Source organism: Plectropomus leopardus, chromosome 12, assembly GCF_008729295.1.
Source record: "Plectropomus leopardus isolate mb chromosome 12, YSFRI_Pleo_2.0, whole genome shotgun sequence".
In the NCBI taxonomy this organism is placed as follows: Eukaryota; Metazoa; Chordata; class Actinopteri; order Perciformes; family Serranidae; genus Plectropomus; species Plectropomus leopardus.
Window position 1 is genome coordinate 26,037,170 of NC_056474.1, and position 22,220 is coordinate 26,059,389.

Consider the following 22,220-nt stretch of genomic DNA (forward strand, 5'->3'; position numbering starts at 1 on the left):
GTTTGTTCAATAACATCTTTACAGCTGATTCCATATACTGTACAGTAGCCTACGCTACATTTACACAAAATTTACATGGCAACAATTAAGAGATACCTAAGTGACATTATGCACATAGCATGAGTGAGGAACGTTTAAATGTAAACATCGATTTCCAGTTGACACCTGAGCACTATTAAATCACAAGCCACAAAACACATCATGAACCAATTCTTTAGCTATGTTTACAGTTTCACATTGTATATAATAAATGTGTGTGTGACAATTAGTCTGAGGTACTTTCAGTTAGTTTCAGTTCAATTTTACACATACTTTTACAACAAGAAGGGGGACTAAAGTAAACATCAAACTCCCACATGAAATGTGACACTGTCACTGCCTGTACATATTAATGTATGAAAATGTCTTGTTTGTGTGCACAGGAGATGGTTATGTTAACAACATTATTAAACAGAGAGAGCGAGTTACAACTATCATGCATGGTGTTACTGAACTTGACAAATCCTTTTACATCAAATAAGACTGAAAATCTAAAGGTAAGCTCACGTCTGTGTGAGGCAGCACTTTGAGTTTAATGCCAGCATGCTAACATGTTCACAATGACAGTGCTAAGACGCAGGTGTTTAGAGGGATAACCATGTTCAACATCTTAATTTGGCATTTTAGCATGCTAATATTTAGTACTATACTCAAAGTATAGCTGAAGCTGATGAAAATGTCATCAGTTTACCAGTCACTAGCCATAAATCTTATCATAAGTATTGATAACAATTCTAAATTAAAAGTTAAGGCATCATTTTACAATTCATTGAGGTTTGGAACATAAACTAAATTAAAAAATTATCCATCCAATAGTTTCCGAGACATTTCACTCAAAAACACAAATGTGAACCTAATCATGGCACTAGAGGAAAAGTTAGGGGATCATCAAAGTCATTAGGATGAATAATGAGAATAATTAACATCTGTCCAAATCCATCTTGTAGACGATGATATATTTTACTAGGTAAGTGGAAACTTTGACCTGATGCTGGTGCGAGAAAAAAAGTCAGAGGATCATCAATGTCACCAAGATTCATCCTCTGGGGACAATGAATATCTGTACAAAATATCATGACAATCCATTTTTATAGTTGTTGATCTTTCCAGCTGAACCAAAGTGGTGGGCCAAACAGCCAACTGCCATGCTGCTAGCATAGCTAAAAAAACAGTATGGTACCATAACAATAATAATATTCATTTAATCTGTAAATAGAAAAAAAGAAGAGTCAATAAGAATAAAAAAAAGACCGAAAGCTAACACTTGCAATAAAATGAATTATCCATGCAATCCAGTTAATGGAAGTTAATCAGTGTTGCCACAAATTTATTCACAATGTTGTGTATGGTGCACTAATAATGGAATACATCTGGTCCATTAGTTGCAGAAACAGTAAAAATGAACGAAGCAACTGTGCACTCAGACAAAACTAAAAGCCTTTGTAATGAGATAAATTTCACAAGCAGGAGCTTAAGTGTCTCCTCTGGAATGTTATCCGGCAGTAATTCAGCAGAGTGTGTGCCCCGTGTAAAACTGTCATAGACAGGATAGGAACATCCAGTCTGATGGTTATGCTATAGATTACTCCTGTGTGACTAGTGCTTATGACAGCCTGATGCTGTCATTAATGTTGGTACCACTGGTCCCCTAAGCAACATGAGCTATTAGGTTAAGTGCTCCGAGTCCTCTTGTGTAACACACCCTTTTAATAAACATCTTGCTTCTTATAGGACGCAGCTCGTCTCTGGCTCTATCCATCTATTGCTTAACAACAGATGGAAAATGCTGGGCAAAAGCTCCTTTTCCCTTTGATTCACAGAGCGGCCACAAAGATCCTTCTCCCTGCAGTATTTTGAAAATGAGTTCATAGCAGTAAAAGACTTTGTTAATGTTATTCTGACAGTTGATTCTCAACAACTGACTGATCATGTGATCTCAACAAAGCTTTACATTGTAGTACAAACTTATCTGTTTGCTGATATGTCCGTTTTAAACTAGCCCATGTGCAAATATCAAATATGTGCCAGTCAGAGTGTTTAGCCTCCCGTTCGATGGAAGTTCCTTCCTGACCAAAGCTACATTACAACAGTCTGTGAAAATGTTGCTTTTTTTTTGAAAATGAATCCTTTATGTAAAGGTAATTATTTAAACCACTTACTAAAAGGTGCTGTCACCTTTGCAAGAACAACACAGATCACTTCTGATCACATCTGATCATGTTTTGACAGGTAATGGATAAAGTTACAATGAATAAGTATTTACGTCAGCACTAAAATGTCATATTGACCTTCGGTAACCAACTAAACGACACTGCAACAGTTCAGTACCCACTGATAGAAACAGAGAGGGTTGTTAACTGTAGATGGGTTTCAGATAGCAGAGAAGTGCTCCTGACAGTCAGATGCCCGGCGTGTTGTGGGGCTACATTTGGTCAACATAGTAATCTGGGTGCTGAAGTTGTTGCCGTTGCTGCCAATAGACGGCTGCTGATACTTAGTGTCAGCACCGAGGAACCTCTGTAGCATCCATCTGCGCCACTTACGCTTAATCTCCGCCTGTACCTGCAGGAGAGACGAGGAGATAGCAAACAGGATGAAGAGGGGGTATTAAGAGGGCATGAAACGCAGGAGGGAGAGTGAAAATAAGACTGAGTTACAAAAAAGGACAGCAAACATCTTAAAGAGCTGTGTTTCTTGTTTACTTACCTCTCCGTTCAGAAAGCAGTACAAAACTGCAACGACAAAGCCCTGAAGAAGAGAAAAGCAGATAAAATGTACCACCAAATATGAGCTGTTGTTGAAAAGAAATACCACAGTGATTGTACAGCTGGGGAAACACTCAAAATGCTTGTGTATGAATAATGACAGTAAGATCATGACCAACTTCAGCCTCAGACAGGAGGTTCATCATTTAGATCTCTGGGAAATGTTCCCAGGAGATATCAGTCTGGACTAAAACAGTTATAAATTAAGAATACTTTCCGTCGCTAGGTTTCCATCATTGCACTTGGCTCTCAGCATTCACATTCAGTTTAATACTTTGTAAATCAGCAACCTCATTATTCAGGCATAAAAAATTAAACATGTCAGCTAAACAAACCATTCACTTGCTTAATCAGGCAAACTGTCTTCGTGGTACCAAGCTGTTTTCATGTAACTTTTTTGAATCAAAGGATCATTTTGATTTCTATCCGGTGCCATATTTGTGGCAGAAATCTAAAACACAAGATGGCAATCACATAGAAGCCAAAAGACGGATTAGGTACATTAAATCCCTTAATTAATCAGTAGAGCTGCTTCAGTCTGACATTTGGAAAGCTCTATGCACACAGACTGTTAACTAACACCATGCATGTTGTTTTGTGACATTACCTGAAATGACCCCAGAATAAGATCAAACACCATCCTCACTTGTGGGTGGATGTGGTCAGGGATGAAGGCAAAAATGATGTAGTTTATGCCAAAGAGAGGTATCAGCAATAGAGTGGATTTAGCCAGTCTCCTGAAAAAGTAAAGAAAAGGTTTGCATTCACCCTTGTTAAAACCCACAAAAGCTACACAGAAGGCTGTGCTTGTCACTATGCAAGAGCAATGATGACTCACCACTGACAATATAATGGCAGAAAAATAATAATTTATTCAGTGTCACCTGATAAGAAATAACTGTGACCCATGCTATGACAGAGATGTTGCCATTCTGCATTGAAAACCTACGAGTACTGATTGGATTCCTTTCTTCCTATGTCAGGGCAATTCATCTTCTGTCGCAGAATCCGGATTATACAGATGAAGAGAAAAAAGTTCACCTGCAGAAAGTAAAAGACTGATTAATGTGATTGCATTACGATGAGCTCAGCTGTGAATGAAATAGTACTCATCAAGAGGCGCCTTGACTCACAAGTATGGTGACTAAAATAGGTGTTTTGATGATCCACCATGGGTGGTCGTCAATTATCTCCCAGCATCTGTCAGAAGAGAGTAAATACAAACAAAATCTCAAAAAACAAAAGTTAATATAGAGCAACCCCTTGAACTGTGCTACAAAGGCAGAGAGCAGTAACTACAGACACAGTTAAGATGAGTCATTTTGAGGCTAGTTAGCCAAACTGTAGACTACTTTAAAGGGCACACACAACATGTTCTTTCATTCGAATCAATTTGAACTAATGAACTAGTATAATAAATTAATCTGCAATCTAAAATATTTGTATATCTGATTTTTTCAAGTAGTTTAACCACACTGAATCACATTAATTCCAGGAGAGTCAGAGACTGTGGTTCTGACTTACTCTGCTAAGCACTAATTACCTTTTAGCAAGACTGGTACCCTTTTTCTCCATCATAAAAGGGTTTCATTTTTGACTAATTTGCCATATTGGACTACAACCATGTCAGATAGCAAAAACAAACAAAAAACACACATTTCAATCACAGGAAACAGGAAAAGTGAATACATTTAGCTAAGGCTAGCTGTGCCTTACTCGCTAGCTAGCTTAAACTTAACATAGCCTAGCTCTCTTTTAGGAAATTACACATTAGCTTACTAATGCATGTGGCAAAGCACATTTCAAAAAGCCTGGTCTTGACCATAAACTGAATATAAAGTTGGACAGTTCTCCAAAAGTGAGGCCAAACATCCTGCTAGCTGGCTGGGTTTTAAACTCCGTGCCCTCATACTCAAACAATTTTTCCCAATAATGTTTTCTGTTACTTAAGGTAGTGCTTATCATGCTCTGTGTGTTCATGTGTTCGTTTGTGATAAATTTGGGTTTTACTGATGCTTTAAAAGGAGGGTTTGACATGATAATTGACAGATGTGTGTTCAAGTCACTGCTTGTGATTGGTCGACAGATGTATGGATGGGAACTAGATACTGCGGAGAATGCTACTGTGCAGACTCTGGCTCCAAATGACATCACCAACGCAAGACCGCAGCGTATCTGTATCCGGGTTATTTTAGTTTAATTTATGGGAGGACTTGGAGATGCACTGTCCATCTTTCAGTAGATTAATTCGTCTTGGCTCACTTTGAAATGATCATATCTATGCTCAATATAGCACATTATATATAACTGCAAAGATAGCACTTCCCAATCTCTTATTCTGTTGGTTTAAATCAAAAGACACATGCTCAAAACTCAAGGATAGACTGGCCCTTGGGAACATAGGGCCCTGGGGACATTTAGATGACTGCATTTTAAAAGAATACTTTACTTTGGCTTTGTAAGGTATGAAATGCTCAGCTCTTGTCTGACGTAATTAGCCTACTTTTGCATGTTGCAGATTGATAGTTCCCCACAGACCTCCACAGAGACCAGTTTTTATTATTACATCTCGAGTGTGTTTGTGTGTATCGTTCAAATCAGTTGTGCTGATAAATAACATGAATCAACCAGATAAAAGCAATGATAAATGATAACTCACCCAAGATCATTTAAATAAGCCTTCGTAATAACCCATGCTGTGATAAAGATGGTTGGAGCCCCTGTAAACAAGAAAACATAAACAGAATTTGTTGTAAGTCATTTCAACAATAAAATGATCTCTAGTATGTCAGATAGAGAGAAACAATTAATTACATCCACTTTGTTCAAACAAACACCACAGTAACTCATCACCACCAAATATGACGTTTAGCCTTGCGCATGTGTACACTGTTAATCTTTTGGATGATTTTATAGCAGAAGTAATTGCATTTTGGGAATGCTTATCATTTTTAACTGGAGTCATATGTGCTGTGTGCAAATATTGGCTCATCCTGGGTATCCACAGGAAAGTCACAGGCTTGTGTCCATTTTCTTGCTGGTAGACACAACATTCAGGCCTATTTATACTTAACTTTATAGCTGCAATGGAAAAAAAGAACATCCGAAATTTGGGGAATGGCTTTTAAATATACATTTCAAAGCTAAGTACATTGGAAATTTAGGACTAAAAGGTCAAAGTTAGTGCTTGAAAAGATGAAAATGTAGGGCCAAAATATTTTTAAGCTGAGCACTCCACATATATTTGATAACAGCCGTCTAAACAGCATCCTTGTTGCCAAATAGCTAACCATTAAAGATGTCAAAATTCTAAATTGTCTGATGTCTTAGTACGGGGAGGAACCCATTTTATTCACATAATATATCTACCATAGATGCACGGATTTGTTAAATGAGCTATTTTCCTATCAAGAGCATCAGAGGCATGGCAGGACGCTTTGACTGAATGTGGAGCTGAGTGGCAGCTGCCCGCTGCTGCTAATCTAAAACTGGCAGTAAGACTAATTCATATGCAGATGGAGGCATAATGTTCGCCTGTGCACGTATAAAACCTCACTTCTAAATGAATTTACTTAACATGTATGTTGTGGCTGTTGTTAGTGAAGACAAAACAGATATTACGGTTGCCTGCAGATTGTCTCGATGGGCAATAGACTATTCCTGGCTGCCATTTCAGAAAAATGGATGGTTGAAATCCCCTTGCAAATGAGCTATCTGTATACATCAACATATGATATACAGGCTGGCACGTACCCCAACCAATCAGGATGTACCACCAGAAGTACTTCCTCTCAGAGAAGAAGGAAACGGCTAATAGAGTGTGGAGGTAGAAGCCCTCCACCAGCAGCCAGAAGAAACTCGCCATGACCCCATACTGGAAGAAGACCACCACAGCTTTGCAGCTCACCTGCAGGAGAATCAGGATGTTAGTGGCTTGTTACATTATCAGAGAATGTAGATAAATGCAGTTCTACAACAATTTAAATAATGAAGACAAACTTAGTCTCACGTGGATGAGGCTACACAGAGAATGTATAGCACATTATTCTAAAATTAGTAATCATGACTCAATTACAAGGAGACAATTCTGTTAGAGTCGGCAAGTCACTCATCAAAAGCAGCAGTGAGGAGACCGTCATTATCTCAATTAATATAAGCATAATATAATTAGACAAAATTCGACAGGGGTTACCTTATGGTTTTGTTGATTACACTAATTATGACTCCTAGACTGATTAAATCAGCAATCAAAGTGTTTCTGAGCTTCAAATTAATATTTATATCTTAAGCCCCTCACAATACCGTGGTAAGACACTGTCTTTGTTGGCTGAGTGTAAAATTGCAACTACAGGTGCTGAATAACTTGGACCCATATATCTTTTCCTGAGACTGAGGCCACTAATGACAACAATGGCTTAAAACGTAGTATAACAGAAGCACAAAATGGGAAGAGTTGTAAAGTCAGCAAATTGAAAGCAATATCTAGCTTCATTTCACTACCATTAGCTATCATAAGCTATACCAGACTAAGTAAGGCTGAAGAGGTAAAATCTGAGTCCATGTTTATATTGTACTGCTGACAAAACAATGCTTTTTCATTTGTTAGATGAAAGCAATTATTTCTCCTTTCAAAAGTTACATGTGGTCTTGCTTTAAAGGGGCACTCCAGTAAATCTTGTGCTAGCCTACAGAAAGTTAAAGGACTCCTGAGAGACAGAAAAACAAAAAAAGAAACATTAAAATTGAAAAAGCAATCTTAGACATTCAAACTTTTAGTCAATCAAATCATGCATCAAGCCCCAAAAACAATGGATTATAACAATCCCATAATGCAGACTGAAAGCGTCTTTCATTTGACCCTGGTGGTCAAATGAAAGACGCTTTCAGTGTGCAATACAAACTTGGACTGCACACTTTCCCCTGCAGATTGCATAGATAGCTCCACTGATATCACCTGGTTTATTTGAGGTGACTTACAAATTTCCAGACAAAGCCACAGAAACACTGGAGAGCCAAAGTCTTCCTGTGGTTTGCATCTTATAAAATAAGTGGTTATCAACTTTTTTTGCATCAAGTACCCCTAAATGTATATGCATGATATGAAGATTTCGCTTCAGGGACCTCCATTTGAAAAGATTTGGGTTGTCAGATATGAGTGAGATCAGAAGTCTATAGTTGTCAATAACAGTTGAGGAGATAAGTGTGGAGGAAGTGACCCCTGGGACCACTCTTTTGACTCTCATTGGGCTCACTTCTTTAAAAAATGAAACAGTTAAAAACACACCATTAACCATTTTTCTGGGGACCTCCTTCAAGAACCTTGTTGAGATCTATTGTACAAGAGCACAACTACAAGAAGCCGAAACCTTTGTGATCTTGACAAAGCCAGCAATAACCCATATGCTAGCATAAAAAAAACAATTCCCATGAGTATTTACCACTACAGCCACACCTGTCATTGTAACTATCAACCAGCTCTAACGTTTTTACAACCTTTTGGTTGTTATATTGGCTATTTAAGATGTCTACATTGTTAAGCCTAAGGCACTGAGAAACTGACATCGAATAAACAATATTCTGTTATTTTCACAAAAACACAAAATTAAGTTGCAAATGTCTACTTTTCCTTTCCTTTTCACTTTGGCTCACTATACAAGCATTTTCTCAAGCTGAGTAGAGCTCGTCACAATGAAGTAATAATCAAGATGTGTAAAGGAAGAGGTCTCTTTTCATATGTTGCTTTCTACATTTTTTAGTGCTGAGTTTAGAAAAAGCTGAGAGGGTAAGCAGCTGTGTTTGGACCAGTGTATGTACCCTGAAGAGGAATATAAACTCAGTCAGTCACCACTTAGAGATAGTAAAGCAGGTGATTTACAGCAGATCTGATCCTCTCTGGTAATAAAGCAGTTGATTCATCTGGAGCAAGACCTGACAAAACACCACAGACGTTGGTGACTTAATCAATCAAATATAAAACAAAATAGCCACATTATACAAACCCAATCCAGTAGCTAATCTAACTCCTTATCTTAACTTGGCACTCATAGCGTTTTGATATTGTCGCTATGATCATGATGTCAAAACATAGTGATTAAAACTAGATATCAAAACTCTGAATGTGATTTATTGACAAAGCTCTCTGCAGTTCAGACATTAATGTTCAGCAAACAGGAACTCTCACAACATCCTGCTGGACAGATGAATGAGGAAACATCGTCTCAGGAGTGGAAGGGACTTGGCAAACACTGCTACACCCACAAGCACTTGAGCACTCACATGTTGGGTAAACTCCAACACAAAGCTTTAATGTCAGTAAAGTCTGAGTAATTAAACAGATGCAATTTGCCTCAGCTAAGGACAAAAACTAGCAGCCTGCTGCTGCCTGAACATCAGACGGAGTTGTTGTTTTGATTCTGCGGGGAAGAGGATCAATAAACTGTGCAGCTTTGCTAATAAAATGGACATGTTGGCTGATGAGATGGAAAGAGTAGAGTACACAGCTGAGTTACTCACAGGTGACTGGCAATTGTCCGTCTCCCCGACGTCATACAGAACCACGTCCTTGATGAAAACAGCCACAGCTTTCAGTATAAAAGACACAAACAGATGCATGTGGATATAGTTCCTTGTGCAGTGTAGCTTCCTGCAAAGGAGGAGAGGGGATTTAAATCAAAAAAGGAAATGCATAATCCTCTTAATGATTAAAGATCTCATATGAATATGACCTATTAAGAAAATCATATGATGAACTGTGTGTTTATTGTACCAAAGAATAATAAATATCAAGGAAATATCTGCCAGAAACTTCACAGACTTCCGTTCTGTGGTGTTATTGTTTAAAATCAAGCTACATATTACGGTCATGAAAAGTTTTTTGTATGTTTCACACTTGGATGTAGTTTTCCAGTGAAACATACGTTTATCTGGCAAAACCACTGTTGACATTCAGCACAAGAACAAATCAGGAGGGTATATGTGAGGGAAAATGTCACTAACGTAAATTCTCTCTCCTGGGTGTTCTCAAACAAATGCCTTCCTGGTGAGCTTATGATTAGGGGTGAATTGTGTAAACCCATCAGGCAAGTAATCCCAGCAGGACGGGTGCGATGACACACAGCATCAACCAGCTGCCTCAACATTGCGTCTGCAGCTGAACATTAACAGCACACGCTGTTTACATCCTGTGTCACTGCTCGAGTCCAAACCATTGGCATTTTATAACCCAGAGAAGTAAACATATCCCTTGTTGTTTAGCCCTTAACACACAAACACTCCTGCAAACACACCCAACTGAACACACTGGGCTGTTTATTAGAAGGTGCACACATCAGCCACCTAAATGTATTCTAATGATCAGTGCTATGTCATGTCAGCATGTGCACACACACTTTTTCTCTGCAATCCCAGAACTGAAGGTCAAAAGGAAGCATGTTGTGAATAATGGCAGCCTATCTAAGTGGTTTGACTTTATGGCCACTTGCAGTTAACCGCTTTGTTTGAGAAATGTTGCAAGAGCAGATAATGTCAAATTTAGACATCTTGTCCCACAAAATCAGACTGAGTCACAGTACATTGTGAAAAACACTGTAAAACCTCTATAAAATGCAGGAAGTATGGTGTGAAATGAGAGATCAACAAGGTTTTATCGCTCTAAATGATGGAAAAAGGTGTGCGATTGTCTTTATGCAGGGACATTAAGTAGTATTTTGATGGATCTGCTTACCGAAAGAGACACAGTATAATGATGGCGATCGTCAGCGAAATGAGGGACATGCTGTGACCGATGGTGTAACCCACTTTGATCGCATCAAAGAACTCTCCCTGCAGAAACACAAGCAGTTACGCTCACTGAAAGCAGTTCATCTGGACTGACTTTAACATTTAGAATGAAGCAGAAACAACATGCGGCTAAACAAAATTGGAGCTCTTGTTGCCATACCGACGTATTATCATCGATGGTGTTGTTGGGATTGTATCCACAGTCTATTATGTATGAGTCTATGCTGATTGGGGTCCAGCCATCCTCAGTGCAGGTCTTTGACAGGTTACCTAAAGAGCAGAGGGACAGAGGGAATATTTAACACTATTACAACTCAAGTTTCAATTAGATTTAATTATTTATATAGTTATAAAAATATAGTTTATGTGTGTGTTGGGGGTGGGGGGGCACTATATGAGCCATAGGGCTAAACTTCTCCTACACCTTCTTACACCTAATTGAGGTATATGTGTCTCACTGGAATACTTTCAAATACTAAAAGGAAATGGAAGAAATGTCTGAAGGGGATCAGTCATCCCATTGGCCCAGACGTTCTAGGATGGTTCCCATGTGTATTTCCTTCCTTCTGTTTCTTAATTTCTCTTGGGATGCACATATACACACAGCGGGAGGCCAACAGTCAAACAGAGAGATATTTTTACTCTGGCCTGTTCATGGGGGCAGAAGTGAAAGGTCCAAGTGCATTAGAGTGACCATTAAGAGAAGAGAGACATCTCTCATCTGATAGGAGAGCAGAGCTCCCCACAGTACAGTGCAGTAGACTTGAGCTCAGTAGAAAAGAGTAGAACTCTATATAGCTTGTAGAGTGCACTAGACTAGAGCTGAGTAGACTAGAGCTCAGTAGAATGGAGTAGAGTAGACTAGAGGTCACTAGATTACACCTCAACAGACAAGAGATCAACTCTACAGTACAGTAGAGCTACTAGACTAGAGTTCAGTAAATAACACTAAATCAGAGTAATGTAAAGTATAGTACAGTAGGGTACAGCTCAGCAGAGTAAAGTAGACCTCAGTAAATAAGCGCTTTGTCGAGTAGATACCAGTAGATTAGAGCTCAGTAGGGTAGAGTAAAGCATCATATAGCTTTGTAGAGTACACTAGATTAGAGACTCAGTCGAAATAAGGGTGGCTTCACATTACGTATGATTGTTTCGTACTGTGCCCAAGTATGAAGTCAGTAAACTTAACCATTAGTAACATCATTGCATGCCCTAGTGCACTTGTGCTTGTACACAGTCTGATACAGTAGGTGTCGGTATGCACCTAGTTGGTTTGCAATCCGCCAATACAAACAAAGAAGAAGAAGCAACCACTCACGCCATTAAATAGGCACATGTTCCGTGTGGTTCAGTGTATAATCCAGTGTAACAAGTAGACAACGGAGTGCTGCTTTATCATCTACCATTCAGCTCAGAGGAGGAATTGGTCCCATGCTGTGTGGATACAAAGTTTTTGGAAGAGACATAGGGCTCTGAGGGATCTCTTCAATACTCTATTCACTGACTGCGACTTGCGGTGGTCCATGAGGTGAGAAACAGACCGGTTGTTGACTAGAATACTGTTTTGATTTCTACAGTGCATTTAAAACTTGAGGACATGCCTAACCAGTGACAAAGGTTATGTTATTATAACGGCAGTGATCACAGTACACAATATACAGACACAGTTGCTTTCACACCTGCTGTGGACCTTATCCGAGCACACATGAATCATGCCCAAGACCACCTTTTAAAACGGAGCAGTGCCCAAGTCAGGTACACTTGTGTTCTCACTAATCAAATGAACTGGACTTTGTGGTTAAAAGTACTAGGTAAGGTCATTAATGGAAACCACCCTAAGGCTCAGTAGGGTAGAGCTCAGCAGACTAGAGGTCAGTAGAATACAAAACAGCAGAATAGAGCAGTGTAGAGCTCTACATAGATCAACTCTTCAGTACAGTTGCGTTACTCCAGCGTACTTATAAGATCTCAGTAGATTACACTAAATCAGAGCTCTATAGAGTGCAGTATAGTAGGGTCCGGCCCTATAAAGTGGAGAAGACCCCAGTAGATTTGAGCTCAGTGAAGTAGAGCTCTGAAGAGTAATGCCATGAACTAGAGTTCAGAGTAGAGGTCTGTAGAGTACATCTATAGAAATAGAATTCTATTCTAAATCTATTAATCTATAAATCGTACAGCTTAGTAGAGCAGAGTAAATCTCTGAAATAGGACAGAGTTCTGAGGCTAGAGGTCAATGAGGTCATAGAGTCCTGTAAAGCAGCCTTGAGCTCAGCAGAGCAGACAAGAACAAATAGTACAGCTTGAATAAATGTATACAAAAGCAAACTTAAAAAAAAGAATTTGTAGATTCACATCTTGTCTTACTCCCTCCCTTGCATTATATATTCATCTTTCTCTCAGTAAATTACAGCTGCACAATAAGTACCCCCCCCCCCCCCAAAAAAAGAAAAATGATGCATCTGTGTCACTAAAGCAGCATCAAAATCAGATAAATGCTCTTTTTTGTACTACGTCTCATACTTTTGAAAATATTGGCCAGAGTAAATGAAAGAGTCAATCAAAGAGCTATCCTAGTAAATGTCTAGCAAATCAATTGAACAATTGAAAGATACCTTGTGATGGCCTGGTGGTTAAGATCAGGGACTTTTTTTAACCCCTATGTTTGGAGGCCAAAATGCCCAAAATAATACTAAGAAACTTGGATGCATATCAAAAACATTTTAAAAGGCATTTCCTATCAGATCAAATAGCTTTCTTTAAAAGTGCTACATATGCAAATGCTGAACAAAATATTGAGCAATAGATGAAGATTTTGGTTTGTTTTTTAAAGATGTAAGGTGAAAGGAAGTTCAAGATGTGACCAAGTTCACATAAGACACTTATCATTAATTAGACTGAAAAACCCTCTTGCAATGTTCTTGATGCATGTCTAATCTTGTAATCAGCAGTAAAATTTATTTGCAGCATTTCCTCATCTTCTTTCCTGTCAACAAAGAAAGGAAGCTGTGCACGTTGACGTCAAATTTATCCCTTATACTGAATGCTGCTGCAGAAATCTAAATGTAGGACATTCCTCACATTTCCCAACCGTATCGCTCCACAGCCACTATCAAATCAATACTGAGTTGGGAAATGACCAACAATCCAAAATCTTAGAATGTATTTGGCATAAAAAAATGGTAAGCTCACAAATACCTGAGTGGCGTATTGCAGAGAAGACTGAGGCTTAGCTTCCTCAAACAATATGACAAGACACAAAGGCGATGATAAGCCCCTGCTGTTTTAGCCCATGCCACCACTGGATTTGGCTTGTTTGAGGGATTGCCAGAAGAATGCTTTCATCATCCCCCCAAAACATGACTGCAAGGATTTTCAGTGTCATGCACGACAACGGGGAGAGCTCAAACGAGTTAATCACCCAGTTATTGTTTTAATTTCAAGGCTTTTTTTATCTTGGCTTTTTTTAGTCAATATTGTATGGTCAAATGCTTCATCCTTCATGCAATAATTACATCTTGGAGGAAGATTCATTTTGGCATACGCTCATCAGCTTCAGCTGAGTTGAATATTATGTAGGTGAAACCATTGACAGTCAGGCACTCTGAGCATGCAGAGAGAGTGAGTTGCCAGTGTTATTGAAAGAGATGAATGACTGTGTGTTTGTGTTGGACCTACTAGGTAAAGAGTTCATGAGAATGGCACACTCTATCTCAACTAAATTTATGACCCTGAATCTCTGTGGCGCCATGTTTCGTAATGCTTGTTTTATTTGTGAGTGAGGCTTATAATATGAATGGCTTGGGATGTGTCAATAACTTGAGTCTTTCACAATTGACTGACAGTGAATACATTTGATAATAGTCAAAAAAAATTTTTTTTACACTGTACTACATGCATAGGTGTAGACTTCAGGGGGACACCGGGGACACTTCCCCCTTTATATTTAGAACATGTGCACATTCCCTTCATTATTTAGAACATATGTTACCTTAATACTTTTCTTTTGGGGAAAATAAAGAAATTTCCTCTATAAATAAATTCAGAAAAGCCACAAATTAGTGAAATAAAAATTTTTTAAAAATCGCCAGATTGTAGGAGAACCCCCAAACCCCTTGCTTCATACTTCTAACCACAATTTTGAAACAAAACCTAAAACCCTGACTACATGCACAACGAGGGCAACTTCTTGAAAAGTACATATTATCTATTTGTAACCCCGCAGGGTTCTGAGACCTTTTCAAAATAAAATGAATAATCTGTCAAATGCACAGTGGGTCAGGCACCACAAACAAGGTTGTTTTTCTTAGTTTCTGTAATGGCCAGATTTGTAGTTACAAGATTCTCACTCGACTGCAGCAGTAATTTATAATACACAGAAATCCAGACCCTTCATCATCCCTTAATTAAGTCCTCCTTACATGCCCCTGAGAGCAGAGTAGGTTTAACCAGCGGAGCCCTGCACTGACTTGTTGATTTACTGCATAATTGATATCATGCACATCAGTGCAGCATAGGCCACTTATAATCCCATCTCGTTTTTTTTAAGGCCCCTTTGCTTCATCCTGGTCCCTGCACAGCGGGGGCGCGTTGATTCTGTGAACGTTTGACATGTCGGTGAAATATACCTACAGCCCCACAAATCTGCCGATTCTTCATGTATCCCCTATCTCTTTTCCCTGGAGTGCTCTTTGTTCTCAGGTCACTCTATCTCTACCATCTGGGTCACATCATAGGTTCCTGGAAAACCCCTCACATGCTGATAATAAATCTTTGGTGTGAGTTCCTCTCATGCCTGGTGTGTAAAAGTGATGCAGTCACTTACAGCTGTAACCTGCAACTTAATACTTGTTCAAAGCACTGCACATCTCTGGGTTGAGTTTGTGAAATTATTTTACACAACCAAAGCCAGGTACAGTCTGACAGAATACATTACATGCAACATACACAAGTGTGCATCTTAATGGATTTTTTAGCCACTTGGAGGCAAAGCAACTAACTTAGCATGTAACATAATGGCATGTTATAAAATTGAATAGGTAAACATTTAAGCAGACAATTGTGTATTAATTAGGGCTTTCAAATGATACATTTTCAAAATTTGCGAGTGATGGCAGAATTTCAATATTTAATAGCAACTGATCACATTTTTTTATCACGTTTTCAATTCCATTGTTTTGCATTACAAAACAGTTATGAGCTTCATATTGAAGGAAAAGCATTTCTTACCAGATTGTTTTGATTGGGAATCAAATGACAGCATCTAACTTTGAAGTGCTATTTAGCTCCATTCGTGACAAGCTAGCATGACATTATTACCACTGGATTCCTCAGGTCTTCCAGTTTTATATGATACCAGTATCATCACTCTAGCTGTAAAACCCAGTATAGCCTCTTGAAGACAACAATGTAGGCTGATGATTAACTCGATTAAAAAAAAACAAAAAAAAATCCTGTTATGTATGGACCTTAATTGCATCACAATTAACGCTGAGTATTCTGTTATAGTGTAGACTTTGTTATGTGGTTTTCTGTTTGTGTTTTATTTGTTTAATGTTATTCATGTTTTATTTCCTGTTTTATCACTCCTCATGTGTCATGTCTGACTGTACTTCCTGTCTTTGTGGGTTTTCCCACCGTCGTCTTTCCCTGATTAGTTTCACCTGGCCCTCATTAGTTGTATATCTCTCACCAGTTCTCACTTTCCTTTGTGGTTTCTCTGTGTCCTTAGTTCTTTTGTCTGTCCGCTCTTGCTTTCTCTCACACCTGTCTTATATCAGTCTCATTAGTCCTTCCCTGTTTTCAGAGTCTTCCCTGCACACCTGTTCTGTTTAAGTCTTGTCTGCTCCACCCTTGTGTTCCCTGCCACACGTTTGATTGTTAGCCAATCCCTGTGTTTCCCTGCGTTCACCTACCCCAGCTGTGTCTTGTTCTTGTGATTGCCCCCCCACCATGTATATATACCTGTGTGTTTCCTATTGTTCCTTGTCAGTTTGTCTGTGATCCTCCCTGCTTTCTTTTCTGTGCTTGCTGTTGCCAACACTCCTTGGTTCTTCCTTGTGTTTCTGTTAGTTTTTGTTTCATCTGTACTATTTTTATTTTTGGTTACCTGCTTTTTTTGGACATTTTCATTGGCATTAAATCTCACTTTTCTTTGGACACCTGTCTGTCATTTATGTTTTGCATTTGAGTCCTCATTGTGACACTTTTTCTGATTGCTGTTGGTGATGGGTAGGCAGCATACGTTTGTTTAGTATTCTGCTGGAAAATGCTGCCATCTGCATTATGAAGCAACATGAAAGTTTGTTGGCACGAAAACACAAACAATATGGTAAAAAAGCTAAAAAGCTCCATGAAGCTGAATAAACGCAAAGTGCGCATAAGTTCTCTGTGGGTTTGTCACTATAACACATGGTACACATAGACATCAATCCATTGTTACTGGAAAAAAGTGATAAGTACAACTAATCAAAGAACTATACCAATCCAAGCTCATTTCAAGCTGCTTCAACTCCACGAAAGGAACATTTCTTAAGACACCAAGTTGAAAATGAGGCCTCTCTGCCAGCTGAATACAAACTGACAACTCCATTAAAAAGCATGATCACATTGAGGAGACTCGGTGTGCTAATTAATAAATGGAGATATACGGGAAGCTCTGTACAAACACGTTGCAATTCAGTCAATAAATCTTCAAGAGAGTGCTTCCCCTGAAACATAATTACTACTACCACTACTACTGTTTCCTGTGAGGCTTTCCATGCATAAAACAAAGACAACCAGAATGTGTCTTTGATGTGTGGATGGTGCCTGGATGTTTGCCTTTTTATGACTCAGCTGTGCGCCATGTGCTTTCAGTTTGGTTGTGTTCTTTGTGATATCTGAGATGGGGTGTCAGGAAAGATAGAAACAACAGGTGATCATGGGCCAGAATGACATCATGAGCCAGTAGGAGGCTAAATATTTCATAGTTTCTATTTCTGGTCTCATATGGAGTGTGATGATACTAGCAAAGACTCAACAGCATGGCATGTTTGGAAAATCTCTGTCATTCTTTTAAATATCTGATATACATCACTCCTTTCTCCAGGAATATGCATCCTTTACACTATATTTCAAGTTTATCTTAGACTCAAGCATAGAGATCAATAGGATTGGTATAAAAAGACTATCCTTGGTGTCATATTTATAGGCTGTTTAAGAACTAATCTGTCACAAACATGATGAGGTAGTCATATTAATGTCACAAAAGATATATTTATACAATTACTTTTCAATACTCAATACTTATTTGTCTTCTGTCTGAGTAGATAGCGTAAAAGATTTTTTTTAAATAGCTTTTCCCACTGAAAACAGCTGCCTGCAACTGGAAATGACAGGATGAGAGCCATAAGAGTAAACCAAACAGCAGTGGGCCAAAATAAAACAAAATTCTCTGTGTTTTGTCACTTTGAGTGACCCCTTTTTCACATAACACATTATCTGATTCTTTGTCAATATGAAATATTGATTACAGCAGCTTTAACCAATCTTGCTAAGATGTTTAACAGAAGTTGTTTAAGAAGTTATTGAGCATTTGCCAGTCTTCTCATTGGTTTATTTATTTATCAGTGGGTTTTTTTTGCATTTTATTCTACCAGTTTTCATTTTCAACTTCAGGGTAACAGGTGTCACTATCCATATGGTTTTTTTATGTGTTTTTCTGTCTTACATATGTTTAACTGTGTTTAAATCTCAAAGGTTCATGAGGGTTTTGACCAATGCATGACTTCACTGTCTACTTATTGCCAAAAGACCCCCAAAACTTTTGCGACCATCACAAAAAAGGACATCTATATTGTCACTTGCTTGAATTCCTTCCCCATTTCTTTCCTCTCACACACAAGCACTAAACTACTTTATAAACCTGATTCTTACGTGTGTGGACATCTCTGGAGAAGTAGAAGAGATATTTGGGACAAGGGATGGTGACCACCTCTCCAACATCAGCACTGGGCCAGCAGGTGATCTTGTCCCAAGTCCCATTGCAACCTGGCCCAGAGAGAGAGAGAGACAGAGAGAAAGAGAGAAAGAGACAGAGACAGAGACAGAGACAGAAAGAGAGAAAGGCATATTCATAATTGTCAAACAAAGAAACACCACAAGAATCAAGATAACACAACTTTTTTTGACAGTATATGTGCATAGCTGTAATGAGCTGACTCCATTCCAGTGACAAAAAGCAACCTGCTTCAGGTGAAGGTGGAGCACTCCAGTTCCCATGGCAGCCAAAATGTGTTGGTTCAAGTCAGCTGTCCTGGGTCCATTACAGCGGCTGACCTGAGTTAACACCCCACCATCATGTATAATAAAACAACTCCCTGTCCTTTTCCTTACACACTGTTATTTGAATTCAACAGAGCACCGTGGCTGTCCTCTCAATCTCAGGATGCAGAATCAGAACTAGGCACTTTTACAACAACACCTGTTCACCATTTCATCACTATGAAAAATCATTTTAGCAGGTGATATTTGCATCACCACCCTGAGAATTAGGTAGCATTTAGATTTGATGGAATCTATAGGGAGCAAAATAATATCGAAATTTAAAAAAAAAAAAAGATAATGAGTGTTTAATGACTTTTTGGTTGTGTGAAAGTAAACAGAGTCTCTTGGCGCATGCAGTGAGGATCAATGAGGTTTCGGTTACACACAGAGGTAATAGCAGCTCAATGAAGCATGATTATCTCTATGTAGGAAACAATTATGAGCTGCGTGCTGTGAGGATGCAACACCCCACTTAGCAACATGTAATTCCAACTTCATCAACATAAATTGAAACAACAAATCAGCTAATTGAGTTTCATAATTGCACACTTGCTGTTGTATTTTTCTTAATCATATTTGTGAGGTAAAATGTGATCAATTAGAAAGTTTACTCTGAAACTGAACCAAGGCACACGCGACGAGAGGCTGGCATTATGTGGAAAACAGTGTTCAGTCATGCAAGGTGTAATGTAAAGCCAGAGAGGGGAGTGCTGAACAGCTTTTGTTTTTTTTAGAGCTTGTTGTGTTACTTCAATCAGAACCTTGTGGATTAAGCAAATGGTGAAACAGAATAAGTGCAGCCAGGAATATGAAGGCCTGTCAAGCACAAAATAAAAACTACATACCTGTGGTTTTGTTCTCAATCTGAGCCTCACACAGGTTCCTCTCCTTGTCTATCTCCTTCACCATGTCACACATCTGACTCTGCACTGAAAACACCTGCAAAGAGAACATTTTACATGTGTTTTACTTATACCTCTGAGGCCAGTGACATTTGAAAATGCCAGTTGCACATTATTTGTCTATTAGAAAACCCTGTGTGAGCTATGCTGCATGCACTTTCTCAATGATGCTTCACATGTCAAGAAAGACACATCTATTGTCTCCGCTGGGATCTTCCTGAGATGTGCTGGACCCCGGCTATCATTCATCTATCCACCCCACATACACAGCAGACACAAAATCAATCTTTTGACTGTGATTCAACCATCGTGCCCTTCGGATTTGCATGTGCGTGTTCGGAGTAAATCTTCATCATGAAGCACAATCCATGAGGGTTCCCCAGCAGAGAATATGCACTCCCTCTGCAGGATCACAAGATTTATTGCTTTCACTTAGGTGAATGAGTCTCCTCTCTATGTGCATTAATCAGACTGGTACTATAAAGCTATTGTTAGACTCCAACCCCTCCACCCCCCACACACACACACGCACACACAAGGTGACTCTCTCATTATGAGTTATGATTTATCTCAGTCCTTAGGCTACATAGCACGTCTTACTTCACCCACAGTGCACCCCTGGACTTTGATTGGAGAATATGTTGTCAGTGATGGATCAGCGCCGCTTTAGGCAGTGCACATTGGAGTATCAGGAGAAAACTTCCTGCACTCCATCAGCATGATCATAGTCATTATTTTTCTACCTTCCCCACCAGCAATAACAACCCAACTTTTCCTTTTCTTTATTTTCAACACTGAGGCACTGAAACAGTCTGTGAGTGTATACAAATACATATGTGAAAGCAAGCACACTATTCTAAGGGCACTGACCACCAGGAATAATATATTGTTCCCTGCATGAGACAGGGGTGGATAAGGATGCTGTAGACCAGAGAGTACAGAGTCTAACAAAGGAAGTCCCTACTATGGTGTCCTGCAAGGAGACTAACACACACCTTGTGACTGCTCCTGGTAATTCACCTTAATTGTAGTCATGAAAAGAGATCAGCTAGGACATAAAAACACATGAATGTCACATAAAAACATTCACAGCCTGGCCCACCGGTTTGCTTTGGTGCCAAATGTCATTTAAAAAGTCACAGGTTTTGCCCACGGGCACTGACACACAAAGCAGCCCAGAGGAGAGGAACACTCAAAATAAGACCTTTTCTTTGTCCGGCCTATGTCTCCTATACATAACTGAGCTCAATTTAAGATCAACATGACATTTTGACCACTTTCACATACATTTAACTCCTAGGATATAGCTTTCCTCTTTTCTCAATCCAGTCCTAATTTAAGATCTTACTGCACTGCACTCATTCATCTGAAATAATTTAACATCTAAAAGAAAATTTGATTGGCTTATAAATTATCCTGCACAATTTCAGAATTTTGTCTCAGTGATCAAATTCAAGTCTCAGCTTTGTGGATTTTAGGTGTTCTCAGACTTTTCTCACTTCTTAGAAACCTGTGAGCACAGCAAAATAACTCCTGCTGCGATATTCTTTTGGGGCTTAGGAGAAACATAGCAGAATTCAGTAGTCTCCAAATGAAAAGCTAAATTATTTCTAATGAGACAAAGAAAAGACTATTGTAAGCAGCAAAATTTCCCCCCTGGGAAAAGCTGAACCTGGAGTGAGGAGGCTGGTGTTGTGATGGGGATAAATGAGCTCACAATTGATTTTAAAAACTTAGAAAACATATAAAAGAAAACATTTGTTTTAAAATGTATTGAATAACAAAAGTTTTGATGATGAAAAGCTTACCAAAGATCCAAATACTTCCTTGGTACATCCCGCATAGTAACTGACAATATTTCCCTCTGCAGAGCTTCCCTCCACACGTTGACCAGTGACTGAATCAAGCTTTAGGGCACATCGGTGCGCCCTGCATCCAAAACTAGGTTACGTGCGCACCAGTGTGCGCATCAATTTAGGCCCGAAGGCTACGCTCTAACTTGAAAGATCTACTTGATCAATCTCACACTGCTAAAAAAAAAAGGTCAGCAAATGACGCATAGCTGAGAACAAGCCCAAGGTCAAGTGATGAGAGAAGTCAAAAGTGTTGAAATATACTCACGGGTTCCAGCAACATGCAGGAGAGAAGGATGAACAAGCTTTTCGAAACTTCTAGCAACATATCGTTTAGAGCAGCTGATTCGTTAAAATAGACTAACAGACAGCGAATAGGGGGGGAAAGTCGGAGAACTGATAGATAGTCCGGGTTGGTTTGGGTCTCCTTACTGACTCTGTGCGTACTTTCGCTCTGAGTGAAGAGAGTTGCTCCACTCTTGAAATCATCCTCCTCCTCCTCCTCCTCCTCCTACTCCTACTCCCACTCTGGCTTTACCTTGAACAACCAACAAATAACCAATGACAGATCATCTGTG

At 39.1% G+C, this 22,220-nt stretch overlaps 1 protein-coding gene across 1 annotated transcript; it reads right to left on the bottom strand.

Moving 5' to 3' along the window:
• Window positions 1-2,409: 2,409 nt before the first annotated feature.
• Window positions 2,410-21,970, bottom strand: LOC121951680 (vasoactive intestinal polypeptide receptor-like). The gene is made up of 13 exons (XM_042498113.1): window positions 21,911-21,970; window positions 19,733-19,826; window positions 18,498-18,611; window positions 10,744-10,853; window positions 10,528-10,625; window positions 9,318-9,447; window positions 6,558-6,711; window positions 5,464-5,524; window positions 3,938-4,004; window positions 3,754-3,845; window positions 3,412-3,541; window positions 2,746-2,787; window positions 2,410-2,601 (listed from the first exon to the last, which is right to left on the bottom strand). Exons 1-13 carry the CDS (start codon window positions 21,968-21,970, stop codon window positions 2,410-2,412), a joined length of 1,344 nt encoding a protein of 447 aa, XP_042354047.1.
• Window positions 21,971-22,220: the final 250 nt, after the last annotated feature.

What these genes read in the sequence shown, in the direction of transcription:
- LOC121951680 (XM_042498113.1), bottom strand. Translation starts at nt 21,970, where the DNA reads ATGTTGCTAGAAGTTTCGAAAAGCTTGTTCATCCTTCTCTCCTGCATG. An exon ending in GATTGAGAACAAAACCACAG is followed by an intron (nt 18,612 to 19,732) that starts GTATGTAGTTTT and finishes TCTCTGGGCCAG; the next exon opens with GTTGCAATGGGACTTGGGAC. An exon ending in ATTATACTGTGTCTCTTTCG is followed by an intron (nt 9,448 to 10,527) that starts GTAAGCAGATCC and finishes CCTCCTTTGCAG; the next exon opens with GAAGCTACACTGCACAAGGA.